The sequence below is a fragment of the Copadichromis virginalis genome, linkage group LG17 (assembly GCF_057382275.1).
Source record: "Copadichromis virginalis isolate Kocher_CV1m ecotype Utaka linkage group LG17, C_Virginalis_male_GT1.1, whole genome shotgun sequence".
NCBI lineage: Eukaryota > Metazoa > Chordata > Actinopteri > Cichliformes > Cichlidae > Copadichromis > Copadichromis virginalis.
Window position 1 is genome coordinate 23,780,671 of NC_140634.1, and position 26,468 is coordinate 23,807,138.

The 26,468-nt window shown below is 41.0% G+C and overlaps 1 protein-coding gene across 1 annotated transcript in view; it reads right to left on the reverse strand.

Annotated features, from left to right (window-relative positions):
* The window catches only part of LOC146689462 (uncharacterized), a 66,528-nt gene that overhangs the window by 13,021 nt on the left and 27,039 nt on the right, over window positions 1-26,468 (reverse strand). The window contains exons 7-10 of the mRNA XM_085436175.1: window positions 25,314-25,493; window positions 21,780-21,856; window positions 19,839-19,944; window positions 13,263-13,487 (exon numbers count right to left, since the gene is read on the reverse strand). Coding sequence (XP_085292301.1) covers window positions 13,263-13,487; window positions 19,839-19,944; window positions 21,780-21,856; window positions 25,314-25,493 — 588 coding nt within the window. The remainder of the gene's footprint in view (window positions 1-13,262; window positions 13,488-19,838; window positions 19,945-21,779; window positions 21,857-25,313; window positions 25,494-26,468) is intronic.

The following is a 26,468-nucleotide window of genomic DNA, read 5'->3' on the forward strand; positions in this document are numbered from 1 at the left end:
GAATCGCTTTAACAAAATTCTCTGGCCTACATACTGAACTTAGACAGAAACAAAGTTTCGACCCTCGCTCTAGTGTCAACCCAATAACGATATGCTTCCCTGTACTGACGGCAGTTTGTCCACATGTGGGTCTACTGGGAGGCAGGTTTCCATGCAAACTCTACAGTGGAACTACACGGAGCTTTTCAGCTTTTCAGAGGCTCAGCTGTTTTTATATATTGACTTTAGTATATTTAATGAAGCCAGACAAAATGTTACCTTCAGGTTTTTTGAGTTATAGACCATCGGACTGCATTGTTGTGGCAACAAAGTCTTTTCTGATAACTTGCTGTGCATTTTTTTTGGCACATTTGGGGTAAATGTCCCAGCTGTTTGATCACCATATGGAATTGGTGGCTGGTCAAAACAACTTCTGGCATATGAACGGTCTTCTTTTTATTTTAAAACCAGGCTAATCTTCTAGGCATCACTTTTGGCCTTCTAGAAGAGTTTTTAAAAAAAACATGTATTTTTTTATGGGGCATTAATTAAACTGTCGATTTACAAGTTTCCCAAGATACCAAGTATATCAAGCTGGAGTTTATTTACAAGATGTACAAAAAAAATTCTTTTTAGGAGTTGATTTTGAAAAAAGAGAAAGTTGTAGCTTGTGAGTGAGAATCATTATTATAACAATGTAAAGCAAAGGAAAACAGAAGGGAGATAAGCATGCCAGCAGATTACAATACAGTACTTTTGCATGCAAAAAAGCAAAGTACAGAAACAGTATCTGCTAAATTCAATTCTATATTGTTTTAAATGATGTTTTTATGCCGCTTTCATGTAAACTCCTTTTAAACATACTCTATTAGGAGAAAAACATGAGCTTATTTCCCTGATTCAGTGCAAAAATCCCAAATGTAAAAGCGATGATTACACGAGGGGCACAAACTGAGACAAATCGCACCCATGAATATTTCAGCAGGCAAATTTGTTAGGGAGAGCGACTCCGTATAAAAAGCGAGAAGGGGGGTTAGAAAACGGGGCTTTTAAGCTGCTGCCACTTCAATTTAGGAGATGCGAATGAGTCTACTGAATAATGGATCTATTCATTGGTGTGAAGAAGAAAGAGAAGCAACAGAGTTGATATCAGTCTGGACTTAAACCTCTGGACCTCTGGGGTTTCTCTCCAATGGCAGGGGGGCCTGTTTGAATCTGCCATTTATCAGCTTAGGCCTAATCAAAACCAGGCCTCCTCTTTTCACATGCTAAATGTTACATTCGCATCCAGTCAACTTGACTTGTTAAAGCTTGATTAATCAAAAAAAGCAAGGCGGCCTGCCTTCTTCGCATCTGTTTGCAAATATCTGCGATGAGACGAGGGTGCGGGACGAGGATCTGGAGGGACACATGCGTGCAGCCGCAGCTCGGCCTGCAGCGGGCCCGGGCGGGGATTTAAAGGCTTTCCTCATCCTCCTCGGTGGCTGCATCAGTGCACCGGTCAATCTGCTGAAGTGAACTGGCACCTTGTGTGACACAGTGAATGGATCCTCCTCCTCTTTTTTCTGAGGAGGCTGAGGTTCACTGACCATCTGGAGGAGAGTGAGCAGCTGACCTGTGCTGACGTCTGTGAGTCCACAATGACAATATGAGGTTACACACACACACACGCACACACACACTGATACCGCTAATAATAAAAACCATCCAGGCGTATATAAGGTGCATTTTTAAAATAATTTTTCCGATCATTTACTCAGGCAGGATCTTTTTTCTTTTTTTTAATTTTTGCACTCCATTAGACTTTATATTTTGAGACTTCACCCCAGAAATATATGACAACACAGCTAATACAGGAAGCCACAATCTACATTAAAAAAAAAACTCCACTGAATACTTCCCCCCCCCCCCCCTCTTTTTAGCAAAGGAAATTACGGCTAAAGTACGTAAAACAAAACTCGCTACATCTATGCAGAAGAGCATCTCTGAAAGCACAACCCTGAAGCAGACGGGCTCCAGCAGCAGAAGACCACGCCAGGTGCTATTCCTCTACAGGCTACAATTCACACGCTCTCAGAAGATGGGAAACATTGCCTGGTCTAATGATACGCGTTAAGCTACAAACATGCTTGCATTCTTAAAACTTAAACTTAAAACAATATGGCACATTTGTGCACAAATATTCAAGCATGTTAACCGATACTCTAAATCTGAGACATTAAATTGATGAAGTTTTGCTACTGAAACTCTGCTATATCCCATGATGTTAATGCATCTGAAGTTTTATGTAACAAAGCAAGATTTTGGTCTTAGATCAAGACCTGTTGTTATTAACAACAGTATATTATATATACGTTTTGCCTCATAAACATATATTAATGTTACAATATAAAAGCTAAATAAATGAATAAATCACTTGATTCTGATGGTGTCAGGTAGGAACTTTTCTCAGCTTTCACCAGAGCCAATGGTTCACATGAATGAAATCTGGGGCCAAACTGTCCTCTAAGTACTGCTTCCGGATGAAAACTGCACTTTATTTTCCACTTGTTTCTGTGAAACACGCTGAATGAGGCTTGTTCTGAGAGTTAAAGCCGTTTGCTGGGGCTTCACCTTCAACATCAGCCTCGCCTTCTCTTTCAGCTGCTGTTTGCAGCGCTCAGGCTCACAGTGCAGTGGTGCTGGAGGAGGTTGGGGGGTCCCCGGCTGAGAAGAGCGTACTGTCAGGGAATCAGGCTGGACAAAAGGTGCAGTGGAGTGAGAGATTGAGGGAGGAAGCGAGGCTGGGTGGAGGAGCGGGACAAAGCCGAGGCAGTAAAGCCTCCTGCCTGATAGCCTTATCTGATTCTACTCCAGCGCTCGATGGCTTTTTTTTCACCCTGCCTTTAAAGCGCACAGGTTGTGCCTTTGGTGTGAAGCCTAGCAGAAAATGTTAATCAAGAGAGGGACTGTGTGGAGAAAGGCGAGAGAAAGGGGAGAGTCACTCTGTTGAGGCCATAATCTGTAATGAGACCGAGGCGATTCAGTTGCAATTGAAAGAGGAAGAATGGGGCCATGATGATGATGATGAGCAGGGAGGTTCACTCTTTTACCGGCGTTTGTTTTTCTGTTTTGTTTCTTTTCTCTCGTGGAGTCAGTGCTCTTGCACCGGCACAGAGCCGCAGGTCACAGCTCATTTAATACACACCCTCGGACATTGTTTCCAACGTCTGCAGCTGACAGATGAAAAATACTTCTGACTGCTCCACTGACCGTTATCAGTCTGTGTATGATTTATATTTCCCTCTATGGCAAATATTGATGCTGTTTCTAGTAATCACAGCTCTGAATAACGGCTGATGCAACCCTCATTAATTATTCGCTTGTTTCTTGCAGTCTGTAGTAAATACAGAGGTTGTCTTAGTGCTGTGGAAAACAAAGCAGGAAGTGGACAATGCGTGTGCCGCACTCGGTAGTGAAACGTTTCACTCGCACGTGCAACTAGAAGTAGATGGACTGTAATGAAGGAAACAAACATGTAATAAATAAAGTCACCATGACCAAGTCATGCCCAGCAGCATCTGTTTCATGGTGGATTTAAAGCCCTGCCTCTTTGCTGCGACCAAGAAAGTGAATCCAGGTGGAGTGAAAGAAGAGTTTACGACATCTTTTTAATCATGTTTGTTATCAAAAGCTTTGAGCTAAGCCAATAAAAGTTAATTATCTGACCTCCTCTTCAAAACGTTAAAACCACCGGAGGTTTGTTTTAAATAGGCACAAAGCACCTGAATCAACAACAACAACAAAAAAATAAATACGTGTTTGTATGCAGATAAACTGCTTCTCTAGTTCCCTTAGCTCTTTATATTTGGCAGGTTTCTGATAAATCCTACTGCAGGCTGGCAGCAGCAGGGCCATGAATGTTAACCTCCTAAGACCCAAACTCTTTCATGGCATGTATTTTTAATTTCTTTTTGCTATTTGGGCCAATTGGGACCTGATGAATGTAAAAACAAAGAATGACATGATTTTTTTTTTTTTTTTTACCTGATTTTTGTTTCTGATAAAAATAAGAGCCACACATAAGGACATTCTCTTTAAATTTTGATAGAAAAGTGGCAGTATAATGTCCTCTTTAGTGGATATCAGGCCCTTGTAGAGCAAAATTTAGTATTTTGGTCTAGACAACCCAAAATGTGATGTCCACACATGTGAACGCCAGGTCCTAAGATGTTAAAGATTTTAGTTACCAATTACTCTGCATATTAACACTGTTAATAAACCATTAATAAAGCTACTTTCAGCAGCTCCTATATTCATTTGATTTAGCTGTGTTTTGCCCTTCCTGAGTCTCAATATCTGCTATTAATAACTTCTGCTCTTAAGGTTACCAGTCCTTTATAATTTAACCACCAAAGTATTTTAAATTAACGCTTTGGTGGAATTTGTGCTCGATAATGGGTTTAATTCGTTTCCCCACAAATTCTAAGCTAGTTACCTTTTTCCCCTTAGCTTTCACTTGTTGAATAGAAACAGCAAAACGGTCCGGTCTTGTAACTGAACAGCATACTAGAGACACAAATGTAAAATCAGACAAATCTGCAAAACGTTACCACGTGACCCCTGGATTAAAAACATAGTTTTTCTATGGTAATTTGAGTATATTTAATGAAATAAATGAAAGAATGACAAGCCCTCAAAGTGCATGGGGGAGGGTTGAAATATCCCCCCCTCAACTCTGAGCATGTAACAGGATATATCATAGTTTCAGCAGGAAAACTACACTTGGTTAAAGTGTGTGCTGTATTTACAAAAAAAATTCCGGTAAGTTTTAGGGTTAAGCATAAAAATGTGCTTTTCTGGGAGTAAAAGTGAAATATGTGAAAACAGATCATCACACCCAGTTCTGACTGTTTTAATGCCTTAAGTTTAAAATACAGCCCACATTCAATTTGTGCATACCTACACAAAAACACCTCTGTAAAACAATGTAAGGCTGTGATGTATAACACACGGGCACACAGAGGGGTTCATTGTGTTTGTAACGTGTCCACTTGTTTGTTGCTCTCTTTCCCGCTTAATCCCAGACTTTTGTTTCTGCTCATCATCACACTGTATGCTGTGATCCATAATTCCTTCAACAAAGGTCACATTGAGCAGCAGAGAGGAGGTGACCTCGTTTTTAACAGCAGGAAGATGTCAGGGTGAAACATGCCCCACATATACGGGACTAAAATATGTGATTAAGAGCGCAGATTTAGAACAAAGTGCGTTCATACAGAAGCAGATAAACATGTTTTGACAGGATAAAATCTATGAGAAATGGGTCCTTAAAAATGAGATGATTCTGTAAAAGTGATGAGACCCTATGTGTTAAGCAGGTGAGAGGAGCTTTGAGCGTGTCATTACACAATAATATTGAATATATAGAATATAGATGAGGTGGCGATGTCAGCCTCCACATGATACACCAGCAGGAGGTGCAGTCTATACTGAACACATAGAGTCAAATGTATGAGTAAGTTGTGCAACAGCAATAACGTTCCCCCTGTACCTGTACATTTTTCATGAAACCTACCTGAGTTCAGAGTTACAACAGACAACTCATGCATATTTAACTCAGCCTGCAAAGGATTAATATTAAAGAATAAACAGCTAACCTGTTATCTTTGTACTCACAAATTCAATGCATGTCACATTACGCATTAAATTAATTACATTTATTAGTTGATATTAAATCCACAAAATACAAACTGCAGGTGTAGACACGAGGGAACAGCACAGGAGATCACATCGGGAGTAAAGGGGGAACATCGCAGGTACATTTTTGGTGGTTCAGAGTCTTTTTGAGGTGGTTCTGTGTCTCCTTATGTCAGTTCAAAGCCTACATCACATTTAGAAATGGCCTAATAGAATATATTGTTTAAGAGGAACTGTAGCCCACCATTCACTCACAGTCCAGAAAGACTAAATTACAACAAGAAACTAAGTTACAGGCAGGCAATTGTATCACTGGATACATGGAAAACATTTATGGAGCTTAAAAACACCTTCAGAATGCCGACTTGTTTTCTATACTAGCAGGTAAATAAGGAGCTTAGAAAACAGAAAACAAGAAGTGAGGTGTAATTTTGTCATATCAGTGACTGTGGTGAAAGACTACATTATAATCATAATTGTTGCAAACATGGGAAATGCAAGAACTTTAAATGCAACAGTTTTTTTTAAAGGTCACCAGTGTTCAAAACACAGTGTAGCAGAGTTAGGTACTACCGTGCTAAAACAGGTGACGGCACAGCAGCATTATCCTTAAGCCTCTGTTGTTTCTACATGGACTCATGACTCCACCCCTCACTTTCTCCAAAAAGACTGTGTTTGTGTGTGTGTTGAAGGGGGGGTTAAAGCTCTGGTAGGAAAACAAACAAAGACGCACGTAGCGGCCACACTCCTGATTCTGGCTGCACGCCATCGGCCTCACCACAAACCACAACTTACGCTTTCCACATGCACACACGCCTACGACCAATCAGCTCCTGCCGCAGATCCTCCTGATATGCTCCCAAGAGTCCAAATCATCTGCTTTGCTGCAATACCTGATCTCCAGAGATAACCTTACAAAGACAAATCATTTGCTATTATTGCCCTGCCGCTCCTTGACATTGTGCCATTAATAAGGCCATTGTCGAGGGCACTCTCTGTTTGGACACCATATAATAGACGCTTTGACAGATTTACTTTGCTCTCTCCCTTCTTTTTTTTCTCTCTTATGAATACAGCGGGCATATTCCACGCTCCTGCTCATCAATAGACAAGCTGTTTGTTTGCCTAGTCATTCTGGACTGATGGTAAATACATAGAGGTATGCCACACCAAAGGCTGAACAAACAGGGCTTACATAAAAGCACTGTACCTGAACGCACACTATGGACATCCCCCTGCAAACACGTAACTATTTCTATGACCTCTTGTTACCTGCTCTTTAAGCAACTGGTCTTTCTTGTTCACTTTCTCTTTAATTCACTGTTTGGAGCCAACAATTAGACATCAACCCACAGGTAGAAAGCAGTAATGTGGGCTGGTGGTGGTGGTGTTACTGGGTGGGGTCAAAGTGAGGCTGGTTTCAAGGCTGGCAGGTGTTCCATATCAACAATGGCATTCATCAGAGACCCACAGGGTCCCTTCCACCACAGCCAGCCGCTGGCTAACAGGCACGCTTTAGCAACACAAAGGAAACCACAACTACTTGACATCCGCTTGGGTTGTCCATTGGAGATAGAGGTGAATGGAGCCCAAAGTGGCTTTTAGAAGTCCAGAAACTCATTAGCACTACAACTTTGTCAGCTAGACTCTTTGACACAGTTCAAATCACAGCTGAAAACCTCAGTTTTCATCTGAATATCAGCTATAACCTTCCTGTCTTGTTGTTTTGTGTTGCAAGGTAATTCTGAGTGTAAATAGTTTTTTATTTTTGAGAAAGTAAATATTTCTCATTAATTTCAATCCATTTCTACATATGTTGTTTTATATTTGTTCATTTGAAACAGTTTTAGGAAATGGAGTTCAAGGCTTTCAGTACCCACGGTGAATTGGAATTGACATGAACCCTGAAGTGGAGGCCTTTAAAAGGTCTCTTAGGGTCCTTATCATTAGTGAGAAGAGAGTTACTGGTCCATCTACGTTCATACAAGCGGTGTTTAATGCCCAAAAGAATGACATCATAAATACAAGCAGTGAAAAGGAGGTTCTTCTCAGTCAGGAGTCCCTCTTTTTGACCCCCTTCCTCACCTCCTCCCTCTCATTCTCAGGTGTGACATGATGGAGTAAGTAATGGGAAAGGTTATCCTGTTCTTATTTAAGGGAGGTTGGAAACGAAGCCTGTCTCTTAGATCAGACAGCTGCTACATGCTAAGCTTGTATGTTTTGATAGACTTCTGAGTATATATCCTTTGTGTTTCCTGTTCTCATAGTTTTAATTAATTTTTAGTTTTTAACTGGTTTAGGGAGGAAATTTTTTTTGGCTTATTTGCATTACGTCATTTTGTTTCTTTTGCGCCTCTTGTAGCTTAGTTTATGTTTGCTTTCAAGTAAAAATAATATGAATCTGGGGTGTGGCATCCTCTTTCTGCATGCTGTGGTCACAGAGCTTAGATGAGTTTTTCTTTACCTGCTCGTGTCCATAACAATAAGGTCATTTACCCAGGCATGGCATGCCCAGAAAGTACACACAGTACTTTTCAAAAGCAGGAGGTCCTTTCCAAAGCTTTCGGGGAATCAGGAGCCATAATAGCTTATTTCAGGAAAAAAAAAAAGATTCTCTTTAGTAGAGTCCCAGCATAAAAAAGGGCACATGAAGCATATGAAGCACTATTTAGGTGCCACTTATTCTATAAAAAGGGGGCACAGAAGATCAAAGGTGAAAAAGGTTTTACTTTTTTTTTCTGTTGTGTAAGAAACCAACAGCTCATCACATAAAATCTTCTCTTTGTGCCTGTGTACATACTGTCTCTGCTTTGACTCATCTCTGCAGAATGACTCCAGACACGAGGCGCATGGCAGCGATTGCTGACTGATGACAACCTGGAGTGTCACGGGACTGAATGGACAAAAACATTACAGGTGTAGGGGTGGGGGTGGATTTTGGGAATCCTTTGGCAAGGGCTCGGTGCCGAACAAAACAACAACAATTATGTCCTTTTTAGAGACTAAAGTATTGTTTGTAAAAACATGTCACAAAAGGCCAGAGACCGGTAACTGGAACTGAACCCAAGCGCAGTACCCAGAGCAGAGGCAGAGAAAAGGTTTTAACAGAGTTTTATTGATCAACACAAGGATAATATGTAGTAGTGACAAACGGTACAGGATTTGGGTGGTGTGGCAATGTGGCTGGGGCAAAACAAAGGGGCAGGACTGAGAAGGAAACTGGAGCGGGAACAGTCACATTTGCAGGTGAGAGATGGATGTGTTGAAGGAGAGGCGGCGTAGGTCCGGGTGAGTTTGATGATGTGGATGTGGCTGAGCTGAGATCCTTGTGGTTCCAAGACTGAGGGACTGCAGGAGGGCAGGCAGGTGAGGCAAGGAGTGAATCCCAGGAAACGGAGAGGAAAATCCAAAGTCCAAAAGGCTGTGCGGTTTAAAGCCGTGGAGTGTCTGGGAGCAGCAGGGTAGTCGATGAACTGGTGGAGAAGAGATGTCAGCACAGCGCTTAAATCTCCCAGCCTAATTAGCTCAGTCAGCTCCAGGTGGTAGAGGGTGTGGTGGCCCTGCCCATGGGCGGAGACCAGGGAAGTTCAAGAACCTAGTGGAAGTTTCCAGCCACTCACCCAGACCATGATAAAACAGTTTCAAATCTTGCAGAATTAACTAAATACATCAATGCGATGTGTTTCCAAAACATTTGTGTGTTGTATCGAAGAGATATCAGCTCAACATAAAAAACTGCTGGGCAGTGCTTCTGTGTATTACCGGTTCATACCACAAGATGGTGCAGTGTTTAGTTTAACCCTTATTTAACCAGTCGAGTCATTAAAGCTTTGAAATTTTATACTACGGTTCGGAGCCGCGGACCTGTTTTATATATGCGTGAATATATACAAGATCGCTGCAAAAAGTGCAGCCTTACCTAATGTCCACCCTACTGTTACTCATTTTATATTAAGATTTAAAAATCTAGTTGGTATTGGTATGGCGAGTAACCTTCAGTAATAGTAATAAATTACAAAGTAATAGTACCTTCATGTAGTTGTAAAAAAGCATGATAATATAATAGGTAATCCAAAGTATTGAGAATACGTTACTGTCATTGAGTAACGTAACGGAATACGTTACAGAATAAATTTTGGGGCATGTATTCTGTCATCTGTAGTGGAATATATTTTAAAAGTAACCTTCCCAACACTGTCTGTATATTTATAAATCTATATATATCAGAAGTTAAACATTCAAAACTACCTCCTCATTGTCCCTGGTGATAACATTTTATATTAATACTGCAGAAGCTAATTACAAAACAGCACTTGAAATAACAGCCATAAATAGCTCTATTTCCCATCATGTAGATTGAACTTGACCTGAAATGAGCTGTTCATTGTTGTCCTAACATCTCATTGAGCACACATAAACTCATTTCTGTTTCTTCAGTGGCCACTTAAAGCTGCCTAACAGCTGTGTGTACAACCACTGCATTTGGATACCATTAAAGCTTGAAGTTATGAAGTGTGGCACCTAGACTGATGGGTGTGCAGGTGCAGGGAGCTGTAGCTACCTGCTAGCTGCCTCCCATTGGACCAAAAGGGTTAATGGGTGATGTCCTAGTGGTTACATCCATCTTTTATATACAGTTAAGTTGGAGGTGCAATAAAGCTGGTGTCTGGTATTTTGCTCGTTTGTGTTGTTGTGTTTGCACATCTCTGTTGCTTGTGGGGCTCGCACACAAGAATTTCACTCGCATGTGCTGTGCCAGTGTGCCTGCACATGTGATGTGACAATAAAAGTGATTTGATTTGATTTGGTAAGCATTTTGGCATTCCTCCGATCGTGTCATTTCACTGTTTGTTAACATGTTGAAGTTGTTTTTGCGGCCATTTGCATTGTAAATTCTATACACCTTGTAAAGCGTTTTCAGTCTGAACTGAAAAATAAACACAGACAGACATCAGCCTGGTTGAAAATGTTAAGTGTTATTCTTAACTGTTAGCAATTAGCAATATTTGAAGGCTTAATCTGTCTGTCTGCCAACCCTCTTCTTTGCCTCACTTCATAGACGATGCATAAAAAACACAAACGCATTTACCAACACTCCTCTCGACTCCAAAAATTTACCCTCAATTACAGCACTTGATTTTTACAATTGCCTTTTTTCTGCAAGCAGGAGTTTTAGCCAGGAGTTCTCGAGTTTCCCTCAAGTGCCTAATTTCTGGCATCCGAGCCTTTGTAAGAGCGCTGGGGACAGCAGCTCCGACAATAAGCATCTACACCTAAGGTCAAGACTGAAGGGGCTGGCCCTCTGCGGAGGTCAGTCAGGTCAGAGTTGGCATGTGAGTGTTGGCACCCATGAATAGGACTGATTGGACAGGTTTGTTCAGAGAGTAATCAAGCAGGATGGAGAACCCAGCAGCTGGCCTCGCTACTTTGCAGAAAGGTTATTACTAATGGAAAGCCTTTGTGTTGTTACAGGAGTGTGCACTGTGGTTACTGTGTGTGTGTGTGTGTGTGTGTGTGTGTGTGTGTGTGTGTGTGTGTGTGTGTGTGTGTGTGTGTGTGTGTGTGTGTGTCTACTGTCACTGTTTATTTTTGACCGGAGCATGACATCTGTTTTCAGAGAGATGCTCCTAAAACACACTGTGAACTGGATTTTCTCATTACCTCATTATCAAACAATAAACGGGTGTCAGGGCTTGGTGGATACAAAAATTGAGGGAAAAGAGAGTGACTATTGACTGATTGCTATGCCCTAACCACAGACTGCTTTCTCAGATTCTGCCTCAGACCATTTATTTCAAACCCTCTCCACTCTCTCACTATATTCCACTCTTGCAATCTAATAAGGCTAAATATAAATCTCAAAAACAAATGATAACATTCAAAATACCTTTGCTCAACTAAATACTAAACCCCAAATTTCACTCAGTCGATCCACCAATGTCTGTAGCATCAGATGCTTTATGAATGTGCCCTTGTGGTCAATTAGACTAGGAAAGAATGGTAAATGGTCTGTATTTGTATAGCGCTTTACTTGGTCCTAAGGACCCCAAAGCACTTTACACTATACACAATCATCCACCCATTCACACACACATTCACACACTGGTGATGGCAAGCTACATTGTAGCCACAGCCGCCCTAGGGCGCACTGACAGAGGCGAGGCTGCCGGACACTGGCACCACCGGGCCCTCTGACCACCACCAGTAGGCAACGGGTGAAGTGTCTCGCCCAAGGACACAACGACCGAGACTGTCGGAGCCGGGGCTCGAACCGGCAACCTTCCGATTACAAGACGAATGCCCAGGTTTTTAAAGCTAGATTTATCACATTTACTATATTTAAATATACTAACACTTATACACTTATTTGCTAACAATAGAAAGCACAAATGCTCTGGATTCTGTAACACTAGTGAGATAATCCCATTAAAAGTTCTCTAGAAAGCATCGCATGCACACCTGTCAATCAAATTAGCCCCACTCCAACATAACACCTCGATTACATCCAAACAGGTGATTAAAAAAAGTGAATGGTGTAACTGTGTGTATTGTGAATGTAAGCCCAACACGGGGCAATGGCTGGAAGTGAGCAATAGCTATAAACCTATGTGCAGTACATCATTTGATATTTTATATTTGGACTATGTTAAGCTTCACTGTCCCTTTTAAATAAATAAAGAATTATAAAATGCTAAAATTAAAGGACTTCCTGTCCACAGAGACCAAACCTGTTGTTGTACCAGGCTGTGAATGTGTTGTTTTAATACAGTTTTTAAAAGTAATTCTAATAAAAAAAATGTACGTACATTAATAAAGTAACAAGACTCTCAAGGGGTGAAAAAAAAAAACCCTTGAGATTTTTCTCTCCATATTATGAACGTCAAATAAATCCAGTTAGTTTTGAAATCTTTTGTCTTCTGTAAAAAAAATAGACTCCTTGTATTGATGCAACATGAAGGATTCTTTCATTATTTTTCAGGTTTAGAAAAACAGTTTTGGTTAGAATTAACACAAAATTATTAGCATTGAAATTTTAATTAACACTGAAATATGTTGAAATTATGAAGGCACTCAGTGACTGTGCTTGTGTGATTGGCTGCTGTGTTTTCTCTCCTGGCTCATTTTTGTATTTTTGTCTGCCAAGGGTCCTTTTGTTTTCTCGTGTTTGTCCTTGTGTGTGGCTTGTATCTGTATGTCTGTGAACTCCCTCTGGTTCATTCTTGTAACTGTGGCCCCTCATTAAGTACTGTTAAGGGAGTAGGTCCCCTCCTCCCTTAAAGTTAAGGGAGGGGACCTAATTTTCCAAACGATTATTTCAAGTGCTTATGGTGAGAAAAACGGTCTTCTTCAAGGTTTTATTTACATTTGATGATATCATAAACACCGCCCCCATTTTGGTCAAAGACAGAGCGTGACACCGTAGAGATTGCCGATGTTTTGAAATATTACAGAGGTCGTGGTGGGGAAAGAAGCTGTTCCCTGAGGGTGTTTTTTCATTAAGATGCCATCGCCACAGAGATTTATAAGACTCACATGGAAAAATCTCTGCCAGGACACAACCTAAAGATACTTTAACCATTCTGAGATTTTTTTTATAAACTCACAATCTTCGAAGTTTGAGTGGCCTTTGCTGCTTTTGCTTTGTCGAGGCGTTTCGTCCTGCAGTTTGGAAAGCACGTTCAGCACCTTTGCTTTCCTCTCCTCCATCTTGCTTTCCTTATCCTCGAGACTCCCAGGCCTTCTCCCTCCAGCCGGGGACTCAGCTTGGTCCCTCCATCCTGGATAATTGGATTCCTCCTCATCTGGGCCCCCTTCGCCTGTGTGGGAACCTGGAGTGAAGGCATACAACATGAAATATACATTTAAAAAGAAAGACCTGGCTCTACCATGCTTACTCTCTACATTTTAACCCTTTAAACATCACAGTGCTGCAAAAGAAACACATTTGTATTCATGATTCTCGAGGAAGGAGCCACTTAGAAGAAAGCACTAAAACCCATTTCCAGGCTGTTAATAGCTAACACTAATTCTCATCAAATTGTTTTTTCGAATGCTGCAGTCACATCTCCTTCAGTCCTTTCAGTGCCGCACTAAAGAGCCAGACTTAAACAGCCATCTATTTTGTCACTGACCAGCCAATTACGAGTCCCATTATCTCCAAATACAAAGTCCACAGAATACACTTCTTGGTGTAGAAGCGTAGAGACAAAGAGCGCCATCAATGCAGACTTGAGCTTAAAGGAGCCTCAAATTGTCTTTTGCGACAGTTTCCATTAGAGTTTCAGACTCTTTTCTTCGTGCTACTTTTGCAAACACGAGTGTTTCTTGTGTTAGCACATGAGCGAAAATTCAAAATGTGATACATCAGGAGACGGGTCCATTCATTAAGAGGAGAAAGCTCGACCGGTCGAGTAGATGATGGACATTGGATTCAATAAGCCTCACGAACGTGGTGGTGGCGAGCGTTCATTTATCCTGCGTGCAGAGGTCAGCAGCTCAGATTGATGTAGCCATGTCTCATTTGACAGGCTGTCTTCCACCACAGTGCACACAATCACACGCCTCCATGTCCTTCTGAAGCCCCAATGTCATCAAAACGGGTGAAAGACGGAGAAATGTATTCATCTTCAGAGCAAAAAATTTATCATTCTGTTTCATATGCAACAAAAAACTTCAACAGTGACACGATGACAAATGAGATGAGAAGCAACACGATTTCAAAAGGAAAACAAAAGCTTTGGTTAAAATTCATTTTATCAATCATCTTGATTCATTAATTAAGAAATGACAAATTTGACTCAAAACTTTATACAGCCCTCATAAGAACAAAAGAAACATCAAAACAGACATGATTAACCAGACTCATCTGTTTTCCTCTGCCTAAAATCAATAATTCATTTCTTATTTAGTGTTTATGGTCAACTCCAAACATCTTCCATCGCTCTCCTTTAAAGTCCAGGGCCCATATTCCCAGTTTCCCAGTCTTTCCTGTCTCTGGTCGCCATGCCACTGCAAATCACTTTCAGTGTGGATGGCGCCTTACTTAAGGGAGTCAAAGCATTAAATAAAACTTTATCTTTAATTTTACTAGCCATGAAATGGCTAATTACAAAGAAAATTACATTCCCCTTAGCAAATAGACTCTGGGCATCAAAACAGCTCAGCTGCATAGGCAGGAAAACTATGTAACATATGCTGCCTGGGAGAAGGCCTGTGTTTGAGCCCCAAATCATTCCCAGAGAGACCTCCAGTCTGCATAAATATGGAGTTGCAGCTGTCCCGAAACAATATGGTGGCTGCTAAGTGTTTAATTCTGATGACTGTAGAAAAAGTCGCAGACTTCAGTTAGTGAACAGTAGGTGGTGGACCAAACTACTGTGATGCATATGAACGGGGGTGTCCATTTGTCAAGACTTTAAAACTGATTGTTCTAAAATATAAAGACGACATTAAAATCACCTTCATCTTCATGTATCCCCTTCATACCGTGATTTATGAGGTGTTTATATATATAATTTCTTCTGACTGATTCCAAACCTGCACAATCTTTATATCAGGGTGAAAGGATTCAGTATTCAGTTTATTCGTTTTGAAGCCCTCCTATCCTAACCTGCAGTGGCCTAATCCATGAATGCACAGCTGTGATTGCTGGTTAGTTCAGGCTGAAAACAACAGCCCATCTAAAACACACAGAGCAGGTTACCATACCAACCGCAGCATCTGAGCACAGCAGATAGCTGGATTTGGCTGCGAGTGGCCAAGTCAAATCCCCTCGCTGATCTCGAAAAAAGGCCACACACCGCCCACAACACACACCGCCTGCCCTTTGCCATGCAGCGCACCAGCCAAAGGCAATAAGGTTGGACTTGTATCTCTTTCTTTGCATGTTTGAGAAAGGGATGAGCATCAACGAGACAATCAACGTGTCGAGGCCATTCACTGACACCACCCGGAGCCTTCACTCCTCTATGTCTTGAATGAATGGCAGAATAGGAGCAGGGTGGAATAAAAAAGAAAATCCTTCTCAAATTATTATTCATGGGGAGGGGATTTTCCTTTCAGGCCTCCTTTATCGATGCCTTTCCCAACACGTCACCCTCTCTATCTGCCCTGACAAGTGCCAATCAATGGGCTTGAGTCCAGGTTTTTGGGAAACGCCGGAGGATTTCAGAGACAATAGCCAATGAGTCCACAGTGATGGTGGCTCAGAGACAATAGTGACATGGCTACACTGTTAGTGTGTGGTCCACAGGGGGTGAAACGATCCTTGCTTAGTACATGACTAATCTCTGGCTGCATCACCTCTGTCTTTCTGCAGCCTAATCTGTCCCGTAGTTTCCTCAACTTCCCTGAAACAATCCACTGAGGTCAGTTCAGATTAGTGCTCTTTGTGGCCCTGTACATCGCCACATTCATTTGGACACTTACATCTTTAGTTGCAGCTGAATGCTAAACTCTGAGGGTGAACACAGAGTGACCGAGCAGCAGAGAAACAGCCATGAAACAATTACGAGGGAAGGGATTATTCTACCTATGAATTCCAAATGAGCAAAGATGGACAAAGGTCTTATCGCAGGCCTCACTGGGGAGCCAGGGCATCTTGTAGCAGCTGATTTCTGGGTCTGGCTTAATCTCTAAATCATTCAACCATTTTCAATCGATCCAAAGGGATGGGTGACTCATTGATGTGGGGATCTGGGGTGGAGCTTTCTAGAGATTACAAATTGGTTATTTTATTCAATTCTATTACAGGAAATTCATGATATCAGTACTCATGGAGCTTGGCCAGAACAAAGTAGAAGGTGCAGAAGATTTTTTTTATGTATTTAACTCTTTTTTTTTTCTTTTTACCAATTTATTGGTAACAACATTGGTATTGAGGTTATTGCCTCAATGCCTCACTTTTGATAATCACCACCTAAATCTCTATATAAGAACAAAATAACTTAAAAAGAATGTAAATTGTATAATTATGTAAATAGCTTATTTCAGCTCATATTTTTTGATTTTTGATTTTATTATGTTATATTATATTATGCATTTATTTCTACTGTATTTCTCATATGCTGCTCTTATAATTGTTTCTGTTGTTTTAAATGATCATTGGATTCTTTTCTGTTGTGAACTGCAGTGGAATTATTTAATTGTACAGGGAACTATGTTTTTTTTACTGTGTATATGACAATAACACTTGAACTTGAAATGAATTATGTGCTTTAAATTGAATTTCATTAGCATTAACACTATTAGGAATGAAGTAGCTAAAATTAGTCAGCTAGCTGTAATGTTTGGGTAACGAGCAATTTGTGCATTAAGCCCCGTCACATGTTAATAGTAATATCATTATTATCTTTATTATTATAAAGTTCTGTTTGATTCAGTTTTATTCATATAGTGATGATCTTATTATTCTTAAACTATGGTTTGCAGTATTTTGGCTGGGCCCTCAGTCATGGTACAATAACGTACCATATATACAACAATCATAATAATAATAAACATGATTAATAAATAAAAATAATAGGGCAGGACATATGTCTTTTCACTGCTATAGTCAATGTTAGCCTGCATATAGATGTGCTGCTTCGAAACACCAGCAACAATTTAACGATTGCAGTTCCATGGGTCCAATGAATAACAATGGATGGCTTTATGGTTTGGTTGTATGGTTTTATGGATGATACAATCCATAAAACCTTTGTTATTAATAAAAGTGATGGACATACTATAATTGTAGGGTTTGGATCTATGACTTCTACAAATGTAGGGAACTTCATTCAGGATGGAAATCTGACATAATCTTCACACTAAACCTACAAAAGGGATACCCATATTCTCATGGAGTCAAATTGGGGTCATTCCCTCCATTAGGGGCTTAAATGAAAGGTTGAACTGCTCGCACGTCCAGGGTAGCCAAATCTCACCTATCCACACAAAGACATGCCACACACTGGGCATCTTTTAGAGGCGCCGTAACCTCCAGAGCGACCTCTCCACGGCCTGCTAATGACCCCTTCCCTCTGAGGGTGACCGTGTCTTTGGCCTCTAAAAGGTCAAAGCACATAAGGCATCACCAGGATCCTCTACATAACATCTTTTTCATGTTTGCCCAAGTTTTACAGGGTAGTTAAACAAGCAAAGACTTATTCTAAAATCTGTCAGGAACCAAAAAAGGAGCATTTTACAGCTTAATGGAATTTAACTTATTGTGTAACTAGACAATGGATATACATTGTATACCTTCTACAAGCTAATAAATCAATCAGTCTTTGTAAAAATGCCTTTAAAGAGTCATAAAATGCTCTTTACTTGTGTGGCCACTTCTTACAGTCAGAAACAGAGGAGGTAAATAAACATGTTACACAGTAAAGTCAACCTTTAGGAAAGACCTGTAAAACACAGAGAAGAGGTTCTGGGTGTCCTCACAAACTCTTTTTTAGGAGACCCTCTCTAAGTTTCAATCACTTCCGTACCTCGTTGAAACTAAAATTTGTCTTCATAACAAGAGTTTTGAGTTTGTATGTTCATGTTTGCAGAAAAGGTCTTCATCCATAAAGAGACTGGATCTGAATGTACAAAGGTGTCCCAAAGGTTCTGACACCTGATCAGAAAATCTTGAGTGACTAAACTGAAGCAAACACGGATCTCTTCAAATACACAATTACACTATGATGCAAAACAGCAGAACTTGAGCTTGGACGTCCAGGTTGCATCCTTGGCTGCCTAGATGTTCAAGGGCATTTTAATTATTGTCTTTGATACAAAAAGAGAACTTTTGGTGACACCAGATGTTATCCACGTTTCAGTATTTGCCCATCTTAGTTATTGGCCGTTTTATTTATTTATATATTATTAACTTTATTAGGAATTCATATTGTTTTGCTTTGTTTTTACCCTCTCATCCTCTCTTCAGCTCTAAAATCAAAAGGTGGAGATTCACAGCGTTTTAATCCCAGTAGGGGGTTGTCCTGCAGGAGGGTAGGTGACGCACTATTAATCAAGTGTGTCATCACATGAGTCAAGGTGTGCAAATAGGCATGGGGTCAATACCACAAGAGGTTTGTCCCACCCTATCATGTGACCTATTGAGGTATGACATTTTTGGGACACCCCCACACCCAGTCCATATCACACACGCTGATGAATTTATATAAGAATGTAATGTGCTTGAAAGTCTGATTGTGTACTGTATATTTATTAAACCCTGAAGCACTTTGCCAACGTGTGCTTTGAAAAGTGACATATGCCAAATCCTTCACATGGAGACTTTCTGTAACTAAACAAGTGTTTCATCGTTTTTCATGACTCATACCTCATATCAAGATTTAGAAATACTTTTTATTTTAATGCCTCTGTAATTCTGACATGATCGTAAAAGGAAAAGCAGTGCATTATATTAGAAAACTATTTATCCAATTAACATAACCGAACACTTAAAAAAAAAAAAAATTATGTTAATTATGTCAATCAACCGACAGTGGCATCAGACATGTTGGATTTGGTAGACAACGCTGCGCCCTGCAGCTCAGCCTTCGGATGCATCAATCTCAGCTGTGATGGATGCATTTGTAACTTTCTCTAGCAATACAGCAGGCCATGGACCATTAGTGTTATAGCACAATGACGGATAATGGATAAGTAAGACATCAGCGAAAAAGAAAGAAAATGATCACAGTCTGACTGATGTGGTCAAATGAAGGTGGGAGGAAAAAGAGCGAGCTATTACTTCAAGGGTGGCTCTCCATTTCCACTGCGCTGACAACACTCCTGCCTGTTTTCTGGCCTTTTGCTGCCAGCTCTCTAGTGTTTGTGGTCCATACAGTAAAGCACTGCTCCTAAACCATCACTCATGAATGTGCACAAGCTGGCCCTACAGGTGAAGGTGATACTGCAGGCCAGCTGGCCCTAGCGAGGATTAACAGGCTTAAGTGTACCGGAGGCAAGGGAACGCCAAACACAGCGCTGACAGTGAGGAGACAATGGCCTCTAATAAAGCAGAGCCGACAGGGACTGAGTGGGCTTTTACTGGATCAAGCGCTAATGGTGAAGATGGGCTCTCGTATTGATTAAGTATTGTTGTAGTAGGCTCTTAGTTTTGAAACAGAGGTGGTATGTAATGACAGCGCAGACAGAGCCTGAAAAAAAATATGTGTTCTGAGTAAATCTAATGGATAACATACTGTGGCTGGACTGGGAGGGAGAATGGGAGGATCTGAACATGTCGAATGACGGACTTGGGTCTATGATCCATGACGATGGCGACCCTGAACCTCCTTCGGACTGATCCTGCATGGAAACAGAAAGGAAAAAAATCAGTTAGGCTGCTTTTCAGCAGAAACAGGAAGGAGCTATTTTAGGTTAAGGTTTCGGTGGAATTAGATTGACCTGCGTAATGTAATGTGCGGTTCTTTGAGTACAAGTCTGCGATAGCCACCATATCTGGAAATTTCCACATGCACATGGATCTTTCTTCTTGTTCTATTTGTTGCCATGTCTAACAAATTGAGGTGTAAACAGCAACTTTATATGTAAATGATTAAATAATGTACCTAGCTATAGATGGGGTGGAAATTAACCCTGTTCAGATGCACATAATGTTCCCCTTTTTCAAATTCCCTAACTGACTCTGGGAGATCTCAGCTATATGGACATCCTGAGGCTTTGCTTGTTTCTCTATTAGTTCCATGGTGATTTTTCCAGCATGGTTGGGCTCAGGTAGTGTAGCAGTGCTTCTAATAATGGGAAAGATGTTTGTTTGATCCTTCCTTGTAGTAAGAAAGCACTTTTAGTGCTCAAATTGAGGAGAAAGTATTTACCATTTATTGTGGGAAGCTGCTGCCACAGGGGAGTGTCTTTGCAAAGACTGCTTTAACAGTTTTTTGTTGGGCATTGAAGATTGGTGTTATTCACTTTAACTGTCGGTGGTTTTAATATTGTGGCTGATCTGTGTGTATCATTACAAAAACTGAGATTAAAATTCTGTTTCATTATTAAGTGTAGATTTTTGTTGGGGACGCAGATGGCTCGTTCCTGTGTAAGCTGCCACTCGCTGCCTAATTTTTGTGTTTCCATCTTTATAATTTTTTTTTTATCATACATTGATGCAGAAAAGGACCCCCCCCCTGCCCCCACCACCAATACTGAAAACCAACACCTAGTACATGCACTTCCTTTTTTTCTTCAAAGACACAGCAGAGTAATCAAAATGAGCAAGTAGGGAAGTTGGTTCAAAACTTTTAATAACGTCGGGTTTGCCTCTGAAGAAGCACGTGAGGAAGAACTTGCAGCTTCTATCTTGAAAAACCTACTAATGGTTTATGAGTTTCTCATCATTGTAAATAATCCTGTGGGTGGATACTTGGTTTCAGTGAGGTGAATTATGCAAATGTTTGTATGAATCCTGCTCTGAGCACTCCGGCTAGACCCCCATCGTGGTCAGGCATAATTGTGGGGGGCTTATGGCTCTCATTCATGCTTTTCAGGGGCTCCCTCTCATCTGTCATAAAGAGGAGATTAATCGTAGATCACGTGGAGCACCTGCATCCATTCCACTGCAGCCCAGCGTGCAAAAGCCCTGTTTACCCTCCCGACCCCTCACCCCATCAAACCCTGTCTGATCCCGGTGGTGGTGCATCCTCCAAAAGAATCCTATCGTGTCGAGCTCTAACCCCCCCCCCCCCCCCCCCCACCACCACCACCACCACCACCACAACGACACACCAATGAGGTGGTGTAAAAGCCTACCATACAGTCGGGCCTCCCCCTTCTCCTGCAGCGCGTGACTGATTAACCACACACCTGCTGCACGCCGCGTGCCCTCTGTTATATTGTGTCTCAATTATCATCAACAATTTGGCTTGTCTTACTGGCATGACAGTTATAAATGCATGCTGGTTCAAGTTTGTAAAAGGGTGTCTTTGTGTGGGATGTGTGCACTGCTTGGGGCTGTTGTGCGATAGTAGCTGATTCCTCAAGGTCTAGTGTTTGTTGACAACAAAGCACAGTCCTGCTTTTGAAGGAAATCTGATAGATGAATGAAGGAGGGGTGAGTGTGTGTGTGTGTGTTTGGGTATGTGTGTGAGAGAACCAAAACTGGTTTCACAAGGGGCAGCGGCACTCACCGATTTGTTTTCTTGGACTTTCCCTGCAGAGTTGAACCTTTCAGAGACGCTGCCAGCTGTGAGCGGCCTCGAAACACCTGACGAAACCAGCAAAGAACACAGCGTCAGGCAGGAGGGAGAGGAAGCGATTGTGTGTTAGCAGTTGTGTTCATGCATCTGTGTACATAAGTGCTGGCCTCTGGCACACACTTCTATGCGCTTGTCTTTTTGTACTTGAGTGTGTGTGCTCAGATATGAGTAATGTTGTGTAGTAGTTCCAATTATGGCTCCTAATCTCTGAGCAAATAATGGCATAAAATGGAGCAACAAAACCCCAGAGGAGCACCTGTCTGCAGAAGCGTGCCAGGTGTAAACATTGTTCTGCAGACACAGAGAGAGGAAAGACAGGCTTTCAGAAAACTCAGACAGATTTTGTCTTTTTGTAAACATCAGAGGCATGGATGCATGAATGCTAACAACACCGTGGTGATTATATTTCTTTTTATGCTGGGCATGAGCCAGATAAATATGGTTTTATTCAGCCCAGTTTGGAGATTTCCACTGATAAGACAATTTAAAGGAATTCCAGCGGAAATTCACCCAGAGAAATTTTGTTTCTGATTAAATAAATAAGCCACAAACCGTTACAGTTTAAAAAGTACGAGGTCAAAGGTATAATTACATGAAGACCAAATTGACTGACTAACTCTGACTGACCCCCAAATGAAGAGCAAAAACATTGCCATCATACAGATAATGATGATGCAAGTCTCCACAAGATCCATCGTTTTCAAGCTTCCCACTCACTGTCTTTTATTTACTTTTTGCAAATCAGGGGGTCTGCAACTGGGCACCTCAGGATGCTTGAGAAAACCTGCAAAACTAACTGTTTATTACCAAACTGAAGACAACATTCATTTAATTTAGCAGGTTAGAAACTCAGAGTTCTTCCTTCCCACCATCGCAGGTTCTTGCTCACAGGAGGTTGCCTGATTGTTGGGATTTTCACTCTGCTAAGTCTTTATCTAATGCCAGATTCAGGCGACTGTTGTTGTTATTTGCCATTGTACAGATAACTGAATTAAACTAAATGTCTTGAATGTTTTTAGAAGAATATTTTGGCAACAAAAGAAGAAGACAGATCATCATAAATTGTGACGCTGTCAAGTGGTTCACCCAGTAAACGCTTGGAAGTCATGTGACATCCTATCCTTGAGCTCCTGACCTTGAGGTTGGGGTCGCTGAGATTTGAACTTGTCTGAGAGTGTATTTTGTCTGAGAGTGTATTTTGTCTGAGAGTGTATTTTTAGAAAATACACCTACGGTACGAATTTCAAATCCCTATGTCAGCTCGTTCTCAAGTTGTCGCATTCACAAACTTGGGTGCACTCCCCGCTTGCCAAGCACTTTGGATGATAATACCCTTTCAGCGTTTTACGGCTGAGGGATAAAAAGACAGCAGGTCGAGCTGAAGATGCTGAGATTTTCACTGGGAGGGACCAGAATGGACAGGATTAAAAGTGAATACATCAGAGGGTCAGCTCAGGTCTAGTTTAGAAGTTTAGAAACAAGGTTAAAGAGGCAAGGCTGAGATGGTTTGGACAGAGCAGGGATTTGGGATATTATGGATAAAGGATGTTCAAGATGGAGCTGCCAGGGAGGAAGAAAAGAGGAAGACCACAGAGAAGCTTGTACTATAGTGAAGGAGAAGGTGTAGAGGGTTGGTGTGACAGAGGAGGATGTTAGGGAAGCAGACAATCTGTTTTTTGTACAGATAAAACACGATTCCCAGTCTCTTCTTCACAATAAAGTACACAGCTTATTAATTCATTAATACTATTAAGCCAAGGTCTGTTTAAACAGGTCTGTGTTTGAACAAAGAAAAAAACTGTCTGTCACGACCTAGTAGATAGACCTGTGGTATCAATTTGAAAATCCTACATCCCCTCATTCACCAAGTTGCGTGTCCATGCTGCCTGCCTGGTTGCTCAGCGGGCTGCCTTTGAAGCCTTTGAAGCTGAGGGGTAAAAAAGCCCAACTAGGGACAAAAGTTGGAAGCACATCAGTTTAATGCTTGCCATTATATTTATTCATTTCAGTTTTATTTATATGGTACCAAATCACAACAACACTTGCCTCGAGGTGCTTTATATTGTAAGAAAAAGATCCTCTAATCATAAAGAGAAAACCACAACAATCAGACAACCTGTTATGAGAAATCACTTGGTGTCAGTGGGAAGGAAAAACAGCAAGAGACGTTCTGGAGAATCAGACTCAGGCAGAGGCTGTGAGGGACAAAGACACGCTTCATTTATTATAAAAAGTGAACCATCTGAGGTCTAAGTCACCATCAGAGATTATCAGCTTAACAATAAAATATCAGAATATGTCACTTTTGTTAATCCACAACAGTGTTCGTGTCTAAAAGACATGAACAGAATTAACTCAAACATGAGGTTATGTGAAAAAATCTTCCAGTAGATACGTGATAGATGATGAAGCGACGAAGAGCGAGCTCTCTTGATCTTTAGTGCTTTTGAACAGATGCAAAAATCTCAGAGTCGAGTTAAAATGAGAGATGTTTCTTCATGAATGGGTTGAATTGACCTCTTAAACATCCACAGTGTTTATCTCCCTCTCTGGTGCCTTATCAGTCTATAATCAGCAGGGGTTTTCTGCACACACTCTTCTCAGTTTCTTATCCTGTGTTATGTGTCAGTGTTGTTTCGAAGTGTGTTTGGCTTTCTTAGTCGGACTTTCCCAGTTAATGATCTACTCTAGCGGTTTGATCTTTATTAATATGGCACATCCTGATATCCCTATAAACCTTTTTCTGCCTCACCGCACCTTGAGGGAAAAGCAGTTAAGAGCTCGCAGCGGCATGCCTGGGAGCAGATGAGAGTCGATATTACAGCTTGTTAAAGAAAGAAAAAAAAAAGGGGGGGGGGGGGGGGATTTACACCATAAATGCATTGCTTACTCTCAAGGCCAGTCGTAGATGGAGAAAACACACCTTCAGGGTCATATTTTCCCCCCATGTAAGGTCTTATGTGTTTTCTCCAGACACACACACACACACAGGCACACCTGTCCAGCTGCTGCCTGTTATTACAGTGACGGTTTTTGCTTATCAAACAATCTCACTCAAACCGTCAGAGCAGGAGGTTTACGCTCAGTCAACTCAGATTTGTCTTTAAGTTACAACAAACATGCAAAACCACAATTAAAATCAGAAGGAATTCACTTTCTCACTCTCACACCAACGATCCAGACTGTTCAGAAACATCTTAACTGAAATAACGGGTGTTAGTCAGAGTTTGTTCTTTGGCTCTGAACTTCCTCTTTTGGCTCAGTGTCCCCTGATCATTAACAAGCTACAAGCTACAGGTGTATCTGCATGTTTGTGCAGGGTTGTGTTAAATCCATGGTTTATGTTGCAATCTCCCAAACTACCCACCAACCCCTCTTCCCTCCATTCATAACATTTAAGGTCTTTGCATTTCCACACAGCTTGGTTTTTTAGCTTTATCATGCTTAATATTGCTGATGTTTTACCTGCTGAATCATACTGCATCGTCAGATCGGACCTCGGGGACACCTCCTCCTCCAGCTCAAAGGGACTCAAAAGAGTCTCAGGCGCCGGTCGGTCCAGGAGGAGCAGCTGAACCCGGGACAGGGAGCCCAGATTTCCAGAGTCGCAGCCCATTGTGAGTGCTGCGAGGCCGGGGGACAGCTCTGCTGGGGGAGGCAGCAGATGTTACACCAGAAAAACAAGATCTGAATCTTTCAGAGACCTCTGATATTCTGCAGTGAAGATTAGACAAACAGACCAGTTAGTCCAGGCAGTTATTATTTCAAATATTCATCAGAAAAATAAACTTTAAAGCTCCAGACATGTTGGAGCCGTTTAAAATTAATACATCTACATGTAAAATGTTAATTTAGATAGGATAGAAAAGATCCTATAACAGTATAATAACACATGCTATTATAAATATGAATAATGGTGGATACATGTATTAAACATGGCCAAAGTTCCAATAATGGAGGTCATCTTATATAAAAGTAACACCTGTGGAACAAAATCGAAACAAATGTCAGTAGGAGTGAATTTCCTTATATGGTTGTCATAGAAGCGAGCAGCACGGTGGTTAGCACTGTTGCCTCACTTCAAGTTAACCTGATAACAAAAATAGAATATCAGAAAATATCCAGTTGGTCCGACAAAACCACACACCACACCCCAATCTGAGCCTGTTATCAACCTATTCAACAGCATTTATGAGTTCTTTTTAAGTCATATAAATGTTGCCATTAGGTACTCTTAAATAATAAAAGTACTCATTTATTTACTTAATTAACCTATACTAAACTTTCTGGTATTGTATTGGTGCTTGAATCTAACCAAACAGTAAGGGAAACAAAGAGGTCAAAACAAACTTTAACCCCTATTGCTACCATTGAAGAAAACACTCCTGCCCATTACTTCCATTCAGCAGGGTGGACTAATAACCACCCAATGAAGTAAAACTACATACTACACTCCCACACATAGGGGTGCAGTATATGTGTGCTGTCAATTAGTAAAATATAAATATATGAACAAAGTTTTACTGTTTCATTTAAATAAAAAGCATTGCCATGTATATCAGCTGTGCAGGTCTGCTGAGTGGTCAGTAAGTAAAAAGAATAGATCAAAATACCAGCCAA